Consider the following 20,574-nt stretch of genomic DNA (forward strand, 5'->3'; position numbering starts at 1 on the left):
CTTTTGGTTTAAAAAAAAATATATACATATTTTAGCACTTTTTTCCTGTTTTTGTTGTTATTACTCTCTTTTTCTTCTGTTAATTTTCAGGTATTTAAACTTGAGCTAATTGTCGCTTGTTTTTGGTTAATTCTTGTTAAGCGGCCTATTGCCCTTTTTCTGTGTTTTTTGTAAAGAAATCAAGCCAATTCACCAACGTTTGAAAGGGTTAACGTAGACAATATTTAAAGTTTGAAACCTTTTCAGCTGATCAGGTGACCGGTGGCAATGCTCACACTGCCGGGAGCAACGGAGAACATAATCAAACGAACCTTATCAAGTTGATGACGTGGCTTACGACGCCTGTGATTGGACGAGCTGGCAGGAACTTCCTGTCAGGAAGTGGCGGGGAGGAAGTAGAGTAGCAATGCGAAACAACATTTGGCGGTTGTGTTTCCAGTGCTGCTGCAGGTTTATCGTCACTGTTTTGTGCTTGCATGTTTGTGAAACATGGCGTGTTTCTTCAGGAGAAGAATAGCAGCAAAGGTAATGAAGCCGAAAGATAACAGTGTATGCTAATGCTAACTTCGCAGCATGCTTTGACCCTGCAGCGAGTCGCAGCTAGAAGGAGGCAGGACTGCAAACAGCTGCTACCTGTGCTCTTTGACATGACCTCAGCTGCTGTTTTTATCCAAAATCTTTTACTTGTGTGTGTGTTTTAGCTGGCCCGGACGCTGCAGCAGTCTGAGGACTTCTTCATACCAGCTCTGTCAGCTGTTCCAGTTTTAAAGAAACAGTTAAGTGTGTTTAACATTGACTCTGTCTTTGTGTGAGTCACGGTCTCTACATCAGTCTGTCTGAACTTTTGCTCCTCAGGCAGACTGCTGACTTTAAATTGTACATCAGCACATTACGGGTCAGAGGGATTTTACCATCCAGTGGTGACATTCAGCTGCAGACAGAAGACTTGGTCAAAAGGGTAAGATTGTTTTTGGAGGAAGCACGTATGAAGGTTACAGCAGACCTAACAAACTAACCCTTAAGAACCTGACAAAATTGGTTTCATTTTTTCAGCAACACTGGGAGAAGGCAACAAGCAACTTGACATGACCAAAAGAGTAGTAAAAAACTAATTTAAAAAATAGCAAAGAGATTAGCTGAAAATAAGCGAAAAACAAAGTGCACAAAAAATGAAAATGAGAGAAAATGCCTTTGTTTTACTATGTTTTTTCTGTAACAATGTTAAATATAAAAATTTATATATAGAGAGAGCAAAAATACTCAATTGGCAGCTTCAGTCTGACTAACAGGACACAGGTGGTCCTAATCAAGCCTGAAGTCAATGACTGGTTTCTGATAGATAGATAGATAGATAGATAGATAGAATATACTTTATTGATAGATATACTTTATTGATCTCAAAAACTCAGAAATTGGAGTGTAGCAGCGCCATGCAGTAAGAACAAGAGAATAAAGAGCACACATTATTAATACAATATAAAGGAATATGCTTTAAAAACAACAACAAAAAAAAAAAAACAACTAAAAACTAAGAGACTGTACATATATACATATATACTTGTGTAAAGTGCGGAACAGTATCTGAATAAATAAAGAAAAAAAAAAAAGTCAGCAGTGTAGAGTAAGGAAACATTGAGTTTCCATGTGGATGAAATGTGTAAACTGATTTTCCTTGCCATTTCTCCAAAATCACAAAGTAAATAAATATATCTTTATGATTTATGTATTTATTTTTTTTTAGATGCACTCTGAGTCTGTTCTATTTTTTAATATAACGCTGAACTCAAAAAGATGTGGGACCTTGCATCTTCCTTACAATCTACTTTGTATTCTTCAGTTGAAACAGGACAGTGTGGTGGAGGACATATCTGCTGGAAATGGAGTGATCAACTTTAAAGTGAATCGCGAACTTCTCGTCCAGGTTTGTCAGGTTCATTTTATTTTCCACCGTGGCGATCAGACTTCCAGTGTTATTATAATCTGTTTTACTTCATCCGTTTTAGAAAATGTTGGAGCCGTTTGGAAAAGAGGAGGATGAGAAATTTGGATTAAATAGTGAACTTTTAAATACTCTGAAGAGAGGAACAACATTAGTTGAATACAGGTGTGTTTTAGCATCAAATTAAAACTACATGCAGTGTCTTCACCTTATAGATTGTCATCAGACAGAATTAATGTATTTTTATGTTGCAGCTCTCCAAATATTGCCAAAAAATTCCATGCCGGACACTTAAGATCTACAATTATTGGTGAGTCAATGTATTCTGTAACTGAAGCAAAAATGGATATGATTAACGTGTATGTAAACTGCACTGTAAATTAGAGAGGTCAGCCAGGCCAGTGTATCAGCTGATATTAGCTCATTGCAAATCTATCTATCTGCGTATATGTCAGCTGATAAATGACCAGAAATAAATTCTTTATCTGTTTTTTTTTCTAAACCCTCAAATATCAATGCCTATCTGCTCTGCCATAATACAAAATCTTATGTATCCATGTAACATGCAGGCTCTCTGTTTTAGAAAATTGTAATATTCAGACTTTAACCAACCTTGAGCTCAGCTCACGAGGGTTTGTGGAGCCTCTGGTGCTCCAGTTTGTTGTGGGTTCTTGAGTTTGGTCTTTTTTATATGAACTTGCATAATTTAGTGTTGTGTATTTACTGTTTTTTAATTGTATTGCTTCTATTGTATTTTTTGTACGTAGACTGTTGTCAGTTTTTATTTGTTATGCTATGGACCTTTTTCTGTGTCCTTAATAAAGTCATTATTATTTTTAAATTATTATTATCAATATAATAATAAAAATTACAATAACAATAATACTAATACTAAGTTGAATGTAAAGAAGGTAAGCTGAACTAAGAAACATCTCCATCTGCAGGTAACTTCATTGCGAACTTAAAGCAGTCCCTTGGAAACAGTGTCATTCGAATGAACTACCTCGGAGACTGGGGTATGCAGTTTGGTAAGTAAATAACGTGCAGAATATTTTACTAGTGCTTAAAGTCACAAATGCTCCACTTTCAGATCATTTTGTTGACAAAACCAGTATTTTGCTTCAGGTTTGCTGGGAGCTGGTTTTGGCCAGTTTGGATGTCGAGAGAAACTAAAACAGAATCCGTTACAGCATTTGTTTGAGGTGAGTTATGTTATATGACAGACATATGTAGTCTGTACTACTGTCCATGGAAAAGTACCTCATACAACCCACCTCATAACATCTGAGCTATTCTTTTAATGCTTTTTCTTTTTTTCAACATCACCGTGCTGATTTTGGCTGTATTTTGTTGTTTTTGTTTTACAGGTTTATGTTCAAGTAAACAAAGAAGCTGAGCACAGTGAGGACATGAGACAAGCTGCCAGAGACTTCTTTAGACAGCTGGAGCAGCATGAGAGCGAGGCTGTGTCGTTATGGCAACAGTTCAGACAGATCACAGTGAACGAGTATCAACAAGTTTACAAGGTACAGCCAGCTGAACTGAATAACAAACTGACACCAAACTCTGAAATATAATCTAAAGAAAATATGAATATTATAAACTGTATCATTTCAAATCTTTACAGCGGTTAGGGATCCATTTTGATGTTTACTCCGGGGAGTCTTTCCACCAAGATCAAGCCCAGGAGGCGGTGCAGCAGCTGCGGAGCCAAGGCCTGTTGAAAACCTCTGAGTATGTGACAGCGTGTGTTTAATCAGTAAATGGTACTCTGAGTAAACACGTGTGAGGGTCAGCTTCCTGCTTCCAGTTGGTTTATTTGCTGGTTGGCAACTAAAGTCCAACTGATCAGATAACTGGACTGTATGAACAACAGCTGCAATGATCAGTTAGGCATTATAAGTTACTATTCAATTAGTCAGTCAACAGAAAATTCATTGGCAACTATTTTGATAATGAAAAAATAATTCAGTATTTTATTTCGGCAATAAAAAGCCCAAAACTTTGCTGGTTTCATGCTTTTTAAATGTGAGAATACATGATAACAAACTGAATAGTTTTAGATGTTTGGACTGTTGGTTGGATGAAACATAACTTTTGAAGACAATGTCTCCAGCTTACAAAGTGGATGTTTCACTGTTTTCTCGAAGATGCAGATTCGAGTCACAAATTTGATGACTTAAGACTGGACTTGCAACTTGACTTAGACTCTGAGAAAGATTAAAAAGTTAAATTAAAAAAAGTATGTTATTTCTATAACAGGGATCAAAATTAATTTCCTGAGTCAACTATTAACACTGTTAATTAGCTGACTCTTCATTCACCAGATCCACTTTGTTTGAACCAATCTGACAACATCCTTTCAAGCTGCCAGAGAGAACCAGCCAGATGGAAAAAAAAAGATAAAATAATTTAGTTTTGTATAAAAACTACCTGGTGGTCAACAAAAAACAAAAGACTTTGTATGCAAAACGTGTGAAAAAACTACAAATGGAGACACAACAAATGCCAGCAAACTTGTTTTGAAAAAATGAACACAAATTTTGATGATTTTTGTAAAATGAGTACATAATTACTCTAATGTTATATTGGCTTTACAGCTGATGAAGAGCGCATTGAGACATGTTTTTGGTATTGACACTTGAGTTCAAAGACTTGAGGCTTAGTTGTGACTGCAAAACGATAACTTGGTCCTGCCTCAACTGGCAGACTGTTTTTGTATATATTATTAATTTATTTATTTTTAAAAGGGGGCAATTAATATAAGATTTTTCTTGTTTCTGATCCTTTTTGATTCAGGAATTTGTATTACTTTGTTCCACAACTCATCTTTTGTGATGAAAGTTGATTTAATCTTATCTCAGATGTATCATTTTCCTTGTTTTTGATGGCGTATGTGTTGTATTACAGAGATACCAAAGATATGTATGAGGTAAATTAGAAGCTATTTTGCCATTACACAGTTTGTCCACCAGAGAGCACTGACACATTCATTTTTACACTGTAACTGCTCAGCACATGCAGTATGTTTAGATTGGAATCAACCTCCTCCTTTTAAGTATTATATTCTATTAGGTAACCCTTTCACTACTTTTGTTTTTGTTTTTTATAGCCTAAATCAAATTCAAAAACATTTCATACACAATAATAACCATATCTCAGTTTTTTTTACATGGGGCTTTATATATACTAAGACAGAAACCAAACAAAAACAAAGTTTCTTCAAAGACAAGACAGAAGGACTTTTTAGGATTTTCATTTGCATAAAAATAATTAAATGATGGCTCTTTTAAACTGACACTGACAGCTAACCCTTAGCTCACATGGGCCTGTTGTGTTCACAGGAAGGGAACAGGTGTAGTGGATCTCTCCCCCGCTGGAGACATGAGCAGCGTCTGCACCGTGCTGCGCAGTGACGGCACGACTCTCTACATCACCAGGTCAGAGCCAGGAGAGATGATCATTTAAAATCTTCAGGAAAATATTGACTTGTACAGCCATGAGATTTTTTAAATGATAGATGAGTGTGGAAGTGGCAGATATTGGCTCATTTTTCCTTTTTCTTCATTTCAGAGATCTTGCTGCAGCAATTGACCGAAAAGAAAAATACAATTTTGATGAGATGATTTATGTGGTAAGAAAAGCTGATGCACTTGAGCTCAGTATGTTTCCTTTTTTTAATTGTCAGGTTGTTGTCCTTAAAAGAAAGAAATGATGAAACAGTTTTGCTAACTTCACAAGATACATTAATCTACAGTGTGAGCTACAAAGATGTGGAAATAGTATTTTTATTTACAGTCATAAGTGATAAGTACATGATGCAATTTAATGATGGAGCTGAAATTATTATCATCAATATCAATATTATTATCAACATTGGAGTCTTTTATACTCATTTATAGAGACAAAACAATTGACAGAAAATTTATCAACTGTTTTGATAACTTATTGATGAGTTATTTTTCATTAAAATATCACAAACAAACATTCCCAAATTTTAGGCTCTAAATTTTGTGTAGGCCTGCCACAATGATGTTATTGACTTATTGAGGTCAGCAAACATTTTTGAAGTCATGTCCATAAATCATACATTATTGCCTTTGTGTTTTTATGCGTTTCTTAACATAAGAAAGTCACAAACAATTTCGCAACAGGATACCAGAATAAAGAACGGGGTTTTCCCAACCATTATATGGCTTGGGTGTAGCGCCTAAGCATAAACTACTACTACTACTAGTACAAGTACTTGCATTATTATGCTATTTTGTTATATTGGTGGCATAAATTGGTCTGAAAATAACAATAATATCATTTATTGCATTTTTTTCTGGGACAGTATATTTAGAATATATGTATTTGTTTGGATTTTAGACTTGAAAACAGCACACATTAAGATTTTAATCTTGGGCTTTAGTAAATTGCAATGGGCTTTTTCACCATTTTCTGGTCATTTTATACATGAAACGACTGATCAATTAATTGAGAAAATGAGTGACACTTAATAGATGATGAAAATAATTGTTAGTTGCAGCCCTCCTCATTAATTTAAATATTGTTTTGATTACCATATGTAATGTCCATTATGCTCTGATTAAAGCTTCATACTGAATTAAGTCCTGTGATTAATTGTAAATGTAATTTGCCAAAATGAGGTGGCATTATCTAAATTTTTTTAACCACTAAAGCACTGCCTGTTTTTGTTGACAGCAGCTTGGCATGCAAAACATGCCAAGCACAATAATGCAAAATGGATCTGTTAATATTTGTTCATCTGCAGTCTGAAAATCATTTGAATCTTTGGCGATGTGAGACCTGTCAGTTTGATTTACACCTTCTGTTCTCCGTTTATGTGTGAATACAGAAGCAGTTAATAAAAGTTTAGATCACGTTGTTGTTCCCTTTTTAGCTCTACCCATACCTGCTTATTTATCAGTTTGCTGCATCTGTATTTATTCTTCTTTTTAAGACAGATTCGAGTCAAGCGAATCACTTCCACCAGTTGTTCCACATCCTGCTCGCTATGGGACACTCCTGGGCCGACAGGTTAGCGGTGAAACACCTGAACACAATCTTCCACGTAACATAGACCAGTTAAATCAAAGCTGTTTTTTGTAAGATTTTTGTGGTTTATTTCTATAGCTCTTAATTAAACAAGGTCACAAAGTGCTTTACAAAGTGCATGCAAATAAAACAATAAAACTACAGCAACAATAATTAAAAAGGTAAGGAAAGGAAAATTGTGTGCAAAGAGGCAAAAACAGAAGAAAAGGAAGTAAAACACAAAAGTAACAAGTCAAAAGAAATGCTTTCCTATAAAACAATACTTTTTAAGCAATAACTTTTTAACAGGTAATGTGCGAGCAAGCCTTATCTTCTCAAGCAGAAAATGACAAAATCCTTGGTTACCAGCCTTGATCCAGGGATGACCAGCGAGGGAAAGTTTGAGGATCTCAGGTTATAATTTAAAATCAGTCCTGAAGTTAACTGGTAACCAATAGACAGAGTCATTAAAATAAAACATATATTCTTATCTGGAATAATATGAAAACTCGCTCTGCTGAGAAGAGCAGTTTCACTGTCTTTATTATTGTAACCAAATTTTTAAAGAGTTGGATTTAGCAATATGTTACGCAATCAGCACCACATTCCTCACAGACAGCTGTTAAAATCAGAAACAGATTCGCACTAGATTGCTTTTGTCTCATGTGAAGTGTTGCTGTTTAAATGAGTATTTCATACACATTTTATATATGTTTATGTACATTTTATACTACTTTATACCTCTTCTCCACTACATAACAGAGGTAAATATTATAGTCTTTACTCAGCTGCATTTCTCTGACTGCTACAGGTGTTAGTTACTGTTAATGTAACCACTTTCTTTCAAACATACTGTTGGCAACCTGTATTTTAAAGTATTAAAATTGCTTTCAGAAATGATTAATAATCATTAAACCACTATTACTACTAAAACTTTCAATTATGTTGAATATGGCAAGGCAATATTTTACAGATACATGGATGCCAAGTATTTAAAAAAATGTTTAACCAAATTGAACTTTGGCTAGCCTTCTAGAAAAATAAAATCAGTTGCTTTTTCAGTCCACTAAAAACATTTTGCTACAATAAAAATAACTGGAGTGAAATTAACAGACTGACAGCTTTATCATAAGGTAATAAATTGTCATACATGTTATCACAATACTTCCACAATGTTTATAATGGCATTAATATTGTATTGTGACTTATGTATCGTGTTAACATCGTATTGCGGGGCCCCTGATGATTCTCACCCCTACAAAACACCCAACAGACTATGAAGTACTTTTATTAACTCCACCTATAAAACCTTTAACATTAAATTGCTGCTTACTTGTCAATGCATAACAAAAAAATAACTATATCATATTAATAATATATCATACTTTAAAAAAGCCATATATATAATAACAAGTGTTACTTTTGATACTTCTGTGTACATTTTGCTGATTATATTCATGCATTTTTACCTGAGATAATAAAAAAAAAACTACAATAATGTAGGTCTTAATGTAGACCTACTTTACATAAACAATGTGTATTCCACCACTGTTTACAGGTGTCAGCATGTGCCGTTCGGCCGGGTGCGGGGGATGAAGACCCGGAGCGGTGAGGTGGTGTTTCTTGAGGACGTGCTAGATGAAGCTCGTGCCAGGATGCTCCACAACATGAGCCAAGCAAAAAGTAAAGCCTGTCACACTTTAATTAGGCAACACAGAGCTTACATGACACCGTGCCAAAGGTCTATTTGTCTATTTGCATGTTTTCATATTAATATTTCCCCATGCAATTCATATGCAAAAAGTGTAAATATGGTTGAAGTTAAATCAGCTTTTGCTTTAAAAGGTGGTGCATGAGTCATTTGACACATTTGTATAATTACCTCATATGATGATGGAGCCATTACTGTGAGCACTGGCTGGCTTTACCAACCTCCACACGGCATTTTACAGTGTTACTCGGACACAGTGCGCTTAACGGCATCAAGTGGGATTATCTGATTGCATCACACAATAGTATAGTTGCTCTTTTATTCCAGGGCAGCATTTCTTTTATTGGTAGTAGGGAATCTTTACTATCGACTCACACTGTGTAGTGCATTCTCACTGAAAAATTGTCAGTCGTCATTATGCATTTCAAAAAACATATTTTTGAGTGTGCTGTTAAGAAAGCTGGATTAACATTTTCATACACCTTTTCACAAGCTATTTGACATTTTGATACCTGTACAAATTGGTTTGATTTAACATGGGAAAATAAGACCAACTTGGCTAGAAATGTTCCACAAATTCCAATAAATTACTAAAATGTGAAAAGAAAATTATGAAAACTTCCCCATGTGGGAATACTAAACCTGTGTTTGGGGACTTTCCACAGCCACAAAGGAAATGGACGACCCAGAGGACACAGCACAAAAAGTGGGGATCAGTGCACTAATAGTCCAGGTGATGTTACAGTTTTAAACTTTGCCTCTGCACCCTAGTCTTCAATTTCAAACTATTACCACTTTTATTTCCTGATTTTACTGCACATATGTGATAAGTTTGATTTTCTGTTTCGTTGAATGTTTTTTTACATTGTTTCAGGACTTTAAAGGTCCCCTGCAGTCAGACTACACATTTGACTGGGACAGGATGTTGCAGGCTCAAGGAGACACAGGAGTTTTCCTTCAGTACACACACGCTCGACTCTGCAGGTTTGTATTCATCAGTTGCTGAAAACAACCACATCTGCTGTGTTCTGCTGTCACTCTGCAATTTGGGTGATTTAGTCATGTGAATCTTTGTAATTCCATTACAGCATTGTTGCAATAAACAGCTGTTTTTATGATTAACCATGGTCCTGGTTCAGACCTTTGAGTCAGAGCTGATTGATTCTGGAAAACAAGTTGACAGGTCTGTCTGATATCAGGCAAGATTAACTGATTATACAGCAAGAAGTTCCAACCAGAGCACACCCTTTCATCTAACATTTCTTTATCAATTTGTAGTCTGTAAATGTTAATTTCCCAGATTCAAGGATATCAGTTGACTTGAAGATCCTCAAATTTGGTGTTTTTGCTTTATGCTTTGTATTGCTGTTGATTTCATTTTCTTTTTATCGACTAATCACTTAATGTACTTTTTTTTATTGGAGGTAATGTTCAATTAGATTTTGGTGAGCACAGAGGAAAAGAGAGCTGGCTTATAAAGTTGCTTCATCACACTGTTTATTGTGGTGTTGTTACTGCAGTTTGATAAGGATGAATGAGGGTGTGGATGCAGCTGTGTCTGATCCGTCTCTCCTGCTCGAGCAGACGAGTATAACCATCCTGCAGCACCTCCTTCGGTGAGCAAACCAAATTTTAAAAAACGGTATCCCGTAAATCTTATTTTTATTGTCATGCAAACATTAAAACAAGTTGTCACAGTCTGCACGTGTTGTATCAACACTAGCTCCACATTAAAGCGCTCATTGTTCTCTTTGTAGCTACGATGAGGTATTGTACCAGTCGGCCCAGGATCTGCAGCCCAAACACCTCCTAAACTTTCTATTGAAGCTGTGGTAAGAACAGGATGTTAGTCCAGAGGGGTTGGTCTCCACATGGGAACTTAGGCTGCTCAATGTTTAACTGGCTCATTTCATTACAAGGTCTTTGTAAACACAGTAAGTAAACAGTGTATGTAGGTGTACTAATGTTTTTCCTCTTTGATCTTCTCCAGCCACCTGATCGCCTCGGCACATAAAGAGCTGCCGGTGAAAGGAAGCCCTCAGGATGTTGCACAGGTAGGAAGGAAATCACTTATCAGCTACTTTGGTGCATATCCATGGGTTTCTCATTTTAAATGTGCGATCATGCATCATACAATCAGTAAATCCGTACCACCTAAAAGACATTAGCTTAAATAATAAATATATAAGACATACCGGTTGCCCCTAACAACTCTTACTTTGTGGCAAAAACTAGGCGATTGTTGTTACTGTAAGTCATCCAGCAAGCAAATGCACTCAGAAATGTCAGTTAAACTGCAATTATATAATCTTCGGTAAAACTTGTCACCATAAGTTACCTGTTATACCAGAACCAGTGAAGTTGTATTTTCCAAGGATCCTGAGTGAATTAAACTGATAAATTACACAATTTCTCACTTAAATGGTAACTTCAGTATTTTACAAGCGGGACCCTGTTTTCTAATGTTTTGTGTCTAATGCCACGTTCACCATACAAGCATCACAGTAACAGGCTACAGTACATTTCAAGGGGCACAAGGCTAAAAACTGATGCCTGACTCTTGCCGCTGTTGATGGGCATGATGCCAGCCGGTCATATGGTCTGATGTTAGCTGTGCTGCTGTGTTATTTAGCTTTGTGAGCTGATGCTATGCTAGCTTTAAGCTTTATGCTTCATGTAAACTGCAGGGCACACAGGGATGCCCAACGGCTTTGTACCAAGCATAATAACAAACTTATTTTTAAAAGAAAATAATCAAATGATAAAGAATTTCTCATGGAAGCCACTTTTAGCTGAGTATATATTAGTTCACACATTGGCACGCAGAGAAAACATTAACACGACAAACAGCCGAGATTTTAGTGTTGTAGTTTATGTCAGCACATTGAACGAATGTTAATTAGCAGCAGCTGAATACATTTCCTGGCAACAGTTTTGTTTGCAGATGTTTTTACAATTTAATGCATTGCCAATAATGTTATTAATATTGTTAGTTTAGTAGATCCTGATGTCTATATAAAACTTTTAATAATTCAGCCCATTGTTTGCCACATAATACATTACCGCTGACCACAAAACAGCCTGAACACCAAATACAAAATTTTCTTGCATTTAGCTAACATCAGTGCTTGCCTGTTTCTTAAACAAATGAAATGAAAATGTTCTTAATTACAAAATTATATATATATTTAATTTATCATAAAAATGATCTAATTTGCTAAATGTCAACAGGCAAGGTTACGACTGTTCAGCGGAGCCTGCTCAGTCCTGGCCAACGGGATGAGGATCCTGGGAATCACACCGGTTGATAAAATGTGAAACTCCCCAAAGTTTGTAACTTCTTCATCAGTATTTATTTAACTACTGTAGGTACCATACTGCCGTGGGTAAATTATCATATAAATAAAAAGCCATACAATTTCAAAATACAATCATCTTCCTTAACTGAAGACATTTCCTGCTACTGTTTTAGGCATTTTTCACTCATTCAGATTGTCAACAAAGCAAGTTAATCCGCCGTGAGTCACTTGTTTTTTTCTTTTAACTATTGTTGACATGTCAGCCCAGAGCTGAGTGATGTAACTCAACTGCTATTATACTCACAACTTACCTTAATGCAGTTGGATAACTGGTGATGATGCCAAGCACATGAGTATGGTTGGACTGGTTGAACTGGTTCAGCTAACTTTCACCCAGAAACCGATGTAGCGTCTCACTTTAACTTTACAACTAGAACAAAACAAAATATTGATGTCTAAGCTTAGGGAGAAATATGATTAAAAGCTGGGGTAAAAACAGCTTCAAATCAACAAAAACTGCATACTGTAACCTTCATTAGGATATGATTTCATGCAGATTGTATCAGCATTAGTTTGGGCAAAGATGTGCTGTAACAAAAGACGACGCATTACAAGCTGCGCCTGTGGTAAGAAAGGACTTACACTTAATGTCTCCTTAGTGGGCGTGTTCCTCTCTAACTGGCATTACCCCATCTCGTTTAGTAAAAAAAAAACATCAATCAACATTAATAATTATAGATAGCGACAATTTTACCCAAATATTTATTGTAAAATTAAAAAAATATGAACATTTTGATGCCATTATTTTGAGGGGAATTCAATAAATTTATATATATATATATAATATATATATATATATAAAGGATTTTACTAATTAAAGGATTTTACTAATTACTTTGAGATTTTACAATTAACTTTAGAAAAAAAACTTCATATAATCCTATTTCCCATGTTTTAGCATTTTTAAACCTTTTGAAAGACTGGTTAAAGACAATTAATACCAACCTTATTTTCTGATCAATGACTTTGATACCCTGTAAGACTGTAAATGTTTTCTCCTCATTTTGCTGCTCATATTTATCTGCTTGCTAAGCATCAGATATCAAATTAAGTGCTAGATAATATCAGCTGTTGCCGTGTCTCATGGGGGTCAGTTGCTTAGACAGACAGGTTGCTAAAAAGTAATTTTTCTCCTAATTTGCTGGTCTGAAAAATACAATATTTGTGCCAAAATGTTCAGAATGTGTATTGTAAAAAGTCTGGTCTGGTCCAATACTCACTTAAGTGACTGAGGTGAAAGAATTGGTCATAATTTGCACTCACGTTGACTCAGGCCCTGTGATTGGTTCTCGTGGTGACCACGGATTTGTGAAAACTCTTGCAAGATTTCATTTGTCATGTATCATCACCATTTTAACCTAAAGCATTATTGAGTGCTTTTTGTGCATAAACCTAACCAGAGCTTAACAACCAAACAAGAATACGTTAAAGTGGCTTGCAAGAGTTTTGCAAATCTATAGCCCTTTTACGCTGCCTGTTCAAGGTGGGAATACCTCGCCGTTTAGCCGCCTCACCGTTCTGTAGAAAAGACACGATAATGATGTGGGGTGACAGAGTTGTCTCGTCTTTAAGCTGCCATGGGAGGTAGTAAAAGCGCCAAAACTGTTTATGTGTAAAAAGGACAGCAAGCAAGACGGGTTCACAGGCAGGACGGATGTGACATTTTGATATGTGTGCGACCCACTGCAGGAGATTTAAAAAGCAGCTAGTAGCATCAAACAGCCAACTCAAAGAAGAACAGAGGCTGTACATGTCCGCAATTTGGCAAAACCCCCGTAACACAGATACAAGAAATAACCCTAAAGTGTGCCGCCTCATTTCTGAACTGTCCCTGGTTTTGGCTGGATGTACCCAAAACTGGCAACTGAGTGTAAATGATATTGTAGTAGAAGAGTAAGACTAACGCTGCATTTCCAAGGCAGAAAATCAGCATCCTCACCAGCTGAGTAATGTAGAGGACATTAAGTAAAGGAATAAATTAGTCCAACTTATTTTAAAGCAGGTGAACACAGTTTCAATCGATTCCTTTCCCTCTAAATTCTTTAAATGTTGATTATTGCTTTAATGACAGCCCTATGCACAGCACTTTGGCATGTGGAGGAATCCAGAGCTTGACAGGCCTGTCCTGCCTGGTTACAGTTGCTAAGTTATGGTTGGACAATCAGTTTTTGGGGGAAGAGTTAAGTGATCAGCTGAAGATACATTGTGTAGGATCGCAAATATTCTGAGCAGAAAAAGTAGCCGTTGCTTTCACTGTATTTCCATTCAGTTTTAATGAAAGCTTTAGAAGGACTTTCAGAACAGAATGTGTCACAGATGTGATACAAAAGACACAACGTCAGAGAGATGATGCTATAAACATACTCACACATGCAGTCAGTCGTCAATCGTCTTTCAAGTATGTTTTCCCGTGATCTGGGCACATTCAGAATCACCACTATGTGTTATGGACTTTAAGGAATACTTCACCAACAAAATGACCGGTTGTATATCACTTATTCACTGCGTGTTACCTTCATTTGAAAAAAAAAAAATATATAATTTCCCTACATGGCTCCGCAGTGAACGAAGAATTAAAAAAAATACTAACATTCCTCATAAATTTAAGTTAACAGGGACCTCTTTTAACAAAAACAAAAATATATCAAAAGACTTGTTCCCGAACACCTGCATTTTCACGAAAGCATTACAATTTAAAACATGTCCAAATAAGCAGTCACATGCACAGCCGAGTAGCTTGTCTCGACACGCGCATACTCGGGTGTGCTGCTCATGGTGAAAGTTTTTAGTGGAAACTGGGAGGTACTGAGCATAAGACTGGAAGTAAATTAGACTGGGATCATACAGCATGAGTTGTGTTAGAGTTTGTTAACAGATGTTTTCATATAGTTTTGCTGTTGTTAAATGTGGTCCCCAGTGACCTCAGTTCATAAAGGTTCGCCTTTTTTGGATTCTCAGTTCACGGTGGATGCATTTTCTTCACAAATTCAATGAAACACATTGTGTAACTGATATAGAAATGACCATTCTGCAGGTGAAGTATTCTCTAAAGACACTAATTTTGCAGTGTAAAACAGACTAATGATAAAAAACAACAACTACATGATAAGAAGTTGTGATATTTATACTCCCCCTAAAACAGATAAATGGAGGCATCAGAAAAAGAGTAACAAAGTCCTGCTTGTCGCTCCAGCATGGCTGAAGACAAGACTTCACTGACTGCTTCAGATATTTCACAAACTTTAAAAGCAGCCAGTTATAAAGGCCAGTTTAAGGTCCAATATGTCTTTTTTCTCTTCATATCCATTGAAAAATTGCCTGAATTTACATGAAAGTGGACCAAAAGTTGTCTATGTGATGAACTGAACACAGAGACAACTCCACTGAGTGTTCATTTGGAAAGTAACTGGAGTGGATCCCTCATCCCCTAAGTGCAGGAGCTCTTTTAGGCCCCGAGAAAAGGTGAACCCCCCCCTCCCCGACACCTGGTCCACCAGCAAGAGAGACTCCTTTGCTGCAGGTAAGCGGCTCACACAGTAATCAGTCTCTGTTTGGCCTCCTTGTCTGTGTCTTGCCGGTTCAGCTTTAACGTGTCCTGCTTTGGAAGTCCATACAGGTAGATGGAAACGCACACCAGGAAGGCTCCAGAGGCAAAAGAGATCGCTGCACAAGAGGGTAAGAAAAGCAAAACGGGACATTTCATTATTTAAAAAAAAAAAAAAGATGTGGAATTTTAACTGTTTTAAAAAAAACACCAATCGATTCTTTTTTCTTTTTTTTTTAAACATTTTTCAACCCACAGTCATAAGTTGTTTTATATGCTTAGAATGACTCTGGTATATCTTAAAGGGACAGTTCTTCCAACACTGAAGAAATACAAATTTTTCTTCTCATCTGTAGTGCTATTTATTGTTTTGGTGTCAGTTATCGAGTGTTGGAGATATTAGTTGTAGAGAGGTCTATCTTCTCATTTATATAATAGAACTAGATGGCACTCATATACATACATATACTTTTGAAAAACTCAACAGCAATTTCTCTTTCCAGAAATCATGACCCAGTTATTCAAAATAACCCACAGAATTTGTTGTGAGCACTTTCATGTAGGAACTATTTTCTTTCTACCAAACTACTCCCACCAACTCCATCCCCCGGCAGCTGGAAACGAGCATCTTCTCATGGATGAGAGGCTCGTTCTTGTGACAGCATAAGATGTAAATGTTGATGGCGTCCTATTCGGCTGAGCTCTAACATCAGCCAGCTGGTGCTAGGTGAGCTAGCAGCAGATGCATGCTTGCTTGCTTCTGTGCAGGGATATGGTTGAGGGGGTGTACTTTGGTAGAAATAGAAATGCAGCTTGGTGACGTCAATATAAAGGCTTCTCTTATTAAAGTGTACAAATATACAACTCATGAGCCGCAATCTAAGGATAAAGACTGTTGTGTCCTGTACATACTGTAAAATCCCCTGAAATTGGGTTATAACTGACTTGACAATCATGAGCCTCACCTGCTGAGCCAGAAGGGGCTGCTAAAACTATAAAATACTATCAGAATATCAGAAAAAAACTTACTTATCTGTAGTCCAAACAAGATAACAGATGCTACAGTTGAGAGAACGATGGCGGCAGCAGCAGAGAAGCCCTTCATGATGTTGTCCGTGTACTTCACCACTACTGACGTGTACAGACCGCCCACACTGGCCAAGACTGAAATCAAAGAGCAATGTCAGCTGAAAAACCATGAAGAAAAGTGAAATCAAATTGAAAACAGAGTTTAGTCATACTTACGTACTACAAAGCACACCCAGGGTGTATAACCAAAGAAGAAGCCTTTCTCCAGGACCTTCTCACCATCGGTCACGTAGACACCAATCAGAGTCACCAAAATGCCGGACAGGTACATCTGGATGTTTCTCACCCAAAGAGACGTGTCAGAGCTCTTCAACACCTTCTCAAAGTACACACCTTAAATCAGAGAGTGGACACTGTTAGTGCAAGTAAAAAGTCACAAATATTTTACGATGTGCATTTCAAATAGTGTTAAAAACAAGATGACACGTTCACTTAATGCAACTTGTAAAAAAAAAAAAAAAAGGATATCAGCTATTATCAGTTTATGTTAAAGTGCACATCATGTGTTATATGTCTGGTTACTGCTTTGACACAGTGTTTTTTTAGTGGCTTAATTATTTGCAATATGTGTGGCAGCTAAATCAATATTGGCCGAGAAGGTGAAACCACTATCACTCATTTACACAGAGTACTTTACCTGCAAATCCAGAGCAAAGGACAGCAATAGCGATGGCGATGAACCCAACAAAAGGATTTTGCTCAACCTGGGTGAAAAAAAAGAGATGACATGAGCCACCAGACAGACAGTAAATACCTCCTGCAGCTTGAAGAGATCCAGGTAATAAAACGCCAAATGCATGCCAGAATAAATCACTGTGCATAATTTAGAATTCATTTTTTGCTCATGCAACACCCACCTGTACTTTAGTCGCCTCTGCAGGCTTCCACTGCACGAGTGTTACGCCTCCGCACAGCATGAAGACGGAGAACCACTGCAGCCGGCTGAGAGAGCGATTCAGCATGAGGACCGTACACAAGGCCGTGCACGGGATCTTCAGCTGATAGGTCACCTACACCGAAAAGCACAAGTTAGGTGTCAAATCTATTGATTTCTCACATGGTGTAGACATTATGGGACCTGCTCACTGTTTATACTCTTTTCACCATGAACTTCACATTGGATGGGGTCAGTGTTTTTATATTGTAAGTTTAGTTCTACTGTTGCATTTTCTAAAAACAACAGTCAAAATGGGCTGCAGGTTTCAGCTTTTCTGCCTCACCGTGCCTAATTGTGCTGGAAGAGTTTGTCGAATGACAGAAAATTAATCAGCAGTAATTCTGATAACTGATTCAAGACACTTTGCCAATTTTCAACCAGCTTTGTATCAAAACAATGTGAGTAGTGTGTGTCAATGAGCTGTGGTAAACTTCCCTCCATCTAACAAGCACCCTGCTCATGGCTCAGCTCAAATCTGATTTTCACTGGATTGTACTTCCTCAGTTTTGTATGCTTACCACCACAGACACAAAAAGGATAGACACAAGCATCATATTAATCTCTATAATTGGATATACTAATTTTGTACCTAGTATTTGCGCAGCTATCAATGTGACATAATTTGGCAAATACAATCTACAATATTTGACATGAGGAATCATAAAACTTTATATTATTCTCTACATATTTCCAACCCCAAAATGGACGAAGCGTTCCTAAAAGACACAAAATAATAAAAAGCTTTTTATTAGAGCTATGTTTATTATGTTTATGAGAGCTGCAATGATTAGTCGATTGACAGAAAATTAATCGGCAGCTATCAAATGGTCATTTAATAAATAAAAATAAAAACATTTCCTGGTTTCAGCTTCTCTAATAAGAGGATTTCCTGCTTTCTCTGTTTTCTATTGTGATGGATATTTTTCACTTATTTCTGACATCTTACACACTAAACAATTGATCAAAAAACATCAGCAGTTTAATTGTTAGTAATAAATATTAGTTCCAGCTCAGATATTTATTTGCATCACTAATAGAAATATTGTATCTCTTTACACTCTGAAGTCAGTGGGTGCAGCACAGACACAACCGGTTCACTAACGATCCCCACCCAGCCATTGTATGAAGCCTGCATGTTATACATTCATTTCAGCATTTCAGTGTCATTAAAACAGTATTCAGTTCCTACCTGATAAACTGCTGCATCGAGGTTGCTCAAAGCAATAAAGGCCATGTTATTCTGAATTGCGTACACTAGCGAGGGCACGCTCAGCTTCAGCAGTTCTTTTGGGCTGCAAAATATATGTTCCACTATTGCCTTCTTCAGCCTGACGGGGCTTCCTGTTTCTCTGCGAGAGAAGGCATAAAAACAGACTGATAAGGAAGAAGTGTAAATAATTTCTGTAATTCACTTATTAATTTCAGTTATGGAAGTTCTTATCACAGAATTTTATTTTATAATCTACATGTGTTTAAGCATAGAGGACTGATAACAGTGTCTGACATGCTTGTACAAATCAGGGGGGCCACTGAGGATCTCTGACCTCAATTTTTTGTTGATCCAAAGTTCATGAGAAAAACAACTCGTAAGGCTGCTTTCAGTTTTTCTGATGAATGACGGTTCCTAAATATCTGAGAATGGCTGAAAAATATACACTTATTATGACCTCTGTAGCCTGGCTTTGAATACAAAACGTTTCAGCCATTGTTTGACTTTTCACCCTTGTTTTTGTTTTTCTATGGATTCTAGTTTTCCTTATTATAGGGCTTGTACTATTCTTTTCAGAACTTAAATCTTATCTTGCTAAAGTATATTTTTTCCCTATTTTTTCAAATTTTATTATTTTTCTTTAAAAAACGAATTACTATTAGCTGTGATCACCTCTAAACTGGGTTCCCATGCATCAAGGTCCGTACATGACACCTAGAGTTTTTTTTTAAATCCTGTTAGCCGCCAGGCGACATTCCTGTTTTTAAGAGGCTGTACCGTGCTGACATTTAAAGCTACCCACGAGTCTCCTCTTTACAGACACGGCCACTTTATACTAGTCTCATGCAGTCATTTGATTCCTAATTCCCAATTGAAATGCAAAATAATGGACTTCGAAACCTGAGATTAGGGTCCCACCAAGGCACCCTCCTCATCTGATAAATAAAGAACAGTCCCTTACTTAGTCAGTTTTCACTTACAACGAAACAGTTGACAAAAAACAGTGTAACAGTATGTGATAGTGACACTTACTTGGCCAGCATCCCCAGACTCAGTATTAATTTAATGACCTCAGTGATGCACACTGCTGTAGTGGAGAAGTACAGGTCTCCTGTTGAAATGGTCCTTGTGTACCGCAGTGCCACTGTGTATGTAGCCGCCACCAGTGTCATCACCGTCAGGCAGTACAGCTTGAAGACCACGCTCACAGTTTCTGGGGAGGACCGGGGTGGAAATGTAGTGTGAAGGCAACTTAATGTCATTAACAGTAAATTTTATACAGTTGTTTAACAGTCGCAACAATTGTTATCACTTCGGTAACGAAAAACAACACTATAACTGACACCTAACTAATGTACAGCTCTTTAATTATACTGTTTCTTTTTGCGTTTCAGTTGTTTCTCCAGCGGCTAACATTAGCCTATGATGCTAGCTTGAATTAACTGGTCAAACTCACCGCCGGCCATCGTTGCGCTGGTTTGAGTCCGTCCTTGAGGCGAGGAAGTCGAGTATCCTGCTCACGTTACATGTCATCAAATCTGTCAAATGTATCCGGTAGCTTGGATTGAGGAATGTCGCCCAACCAGCTAGCTACACATCAAGTGGGAGTCTGGTTAAGATTTTCCTACCTGGTTCCAAACTGCCTTCATTTCCCAGAATGCAGCGCGAGTCGACTCCACGAAGGGTGAGTTTGTTTTCTGTATCCTGAAATTCTGCAAGTTAAACATCATTTGCGATCACTCTAT

At 37.1% G+C, this 20,574-nt stretch overlaps 2 protein-coding genes across 2 annotated transcripts; one reads left to right on the forward strand and one right to left on the reverse strand.

Annotated features, from left to right (window-relative positions):
* Positions 1 to 412: 412 nt before the first annotated feature.
* On the forward strand, positions 413 to 12,441 carry rars2 (arginyl-tRNA synthetase 2, mitochondrial). Its single transcript, XM_042503600.1, has 20 exons — positions 413 to 525; positions 702 to 775; positions 856 to 958; positions 1,838 to 1,921; positions 2,004 to 2,104; positions 2,194 to 2,249; positions 2,884 to 2,967; positions 3,065 to 3,141; positions 3,307 to 3,465; positions 3,567 to 3,673; positions 5,284 to 5,379; positions 5,513 to 5,573; positions 6,906 to 6,982; positions 8,538 to 8,662; positions 9,356 to 9,423; positions 9,565 to 9,674; positions 10,211 to 10,306; positions 10,448 to 10,522; positions 10,681 to 10,744; positions 11,922 to 12,441. Exons 1-20 carry the CDS (start codon positions 490 to 492, stop codon positions 12,006 to 12,008), a joined length of 1,740 nt encoding a protein of 579 aa, XP_042359534.1. The 5' UTR covers positions 413 to 489; the 3' UTR covers positions 12,009 to 12,441.
* Positions 12,442 to 14,297: 1,856 nt separating this feature from the next.
* Positions 14,298 to 20,473, reverse strand: slc35a1 (solute carrier family 35 member A1). The gene is made up of 8 exons (XM_042503735.1): positions 20,286 to 20,473; positions 19,862 to 20,042; positions 18,809 to 18,968; positions 17,540 to 17,692; positions 17,320 to 17,386; positions 16,839 to 17,015; positions 16,623 to 16,757; positions 14,298 to 15,712 (listed from the first exon to the last, which is right to left on the reverse strand). The coding sequence occupies exons 1-8, from the start codon at positions 20,293 to 20,295 to the stop codon at positions 15,579 to 15,581; spliced, it is 1,017 nt and encodes a 338-aa protein (XP_042359669.1). The 5' UTR covers positions 20,296 to 20,473; the 3' UTR covers positions 14,298 to 15,578.
* Positions 20,474 to 20,574: the final 101 nt, after the last annotated feature.

This window comes from Plectropomus leopardus, chromosome 16 (genome assembly GCF_008729295.1).
Source record: "Plectropomus leopardus isolate mb chromosome 16, YSFRI_Pleo_2.0, whole genome shotgun sequence".
Classification (NCBI taxonomy): domain Eukaryota; kingdom Metazoa; phylum Chordata; class Actinopteri; order Perciformes; family Serranidae; genus Plectropomus; species Plectropomus leopardus.

Bases quoted from the DNA above. Each gene is read 5' to 3' on its own strand.
- rars2 (XM_042503600.1), top strand. From the start codon at position 490: ATGGCGTGTTTCTTCAGGAGAAGAATAGCAGCAAAG. The intron at 3,466-3,566 runs GTACAGCCAGCT...AAATCTTTACAG, and splicing joins AGTATCAACAAGTTTACAAG to CGGTTAGGGATCCATTTTGA. The intron at 6,983-8,537 runs GTTAGCGGTGAA...CACTGTTTACAG, and splicing joins GGACACTCCTGGGCCGACAG to GTGTCAGCATGTGCCGTTCG.
- slc35a1 (XM_042503735.1), bottom strand. The intron at 18,969-19,861 runs GTAAGTGTCACT...CTTCTCTCGCAG, and splicing joins AGTCTGGGGATGCTGGCCAA to AGAAACAGGAAGCCCCGTCA. The intron at 17,016-17,319 runs GTAAAGTACTCT...CTCTGATTTAAG, and splicing joins CCTTTGCTCTGGATTTGCAG to GTGTGTACTTTGAGAAGGTG.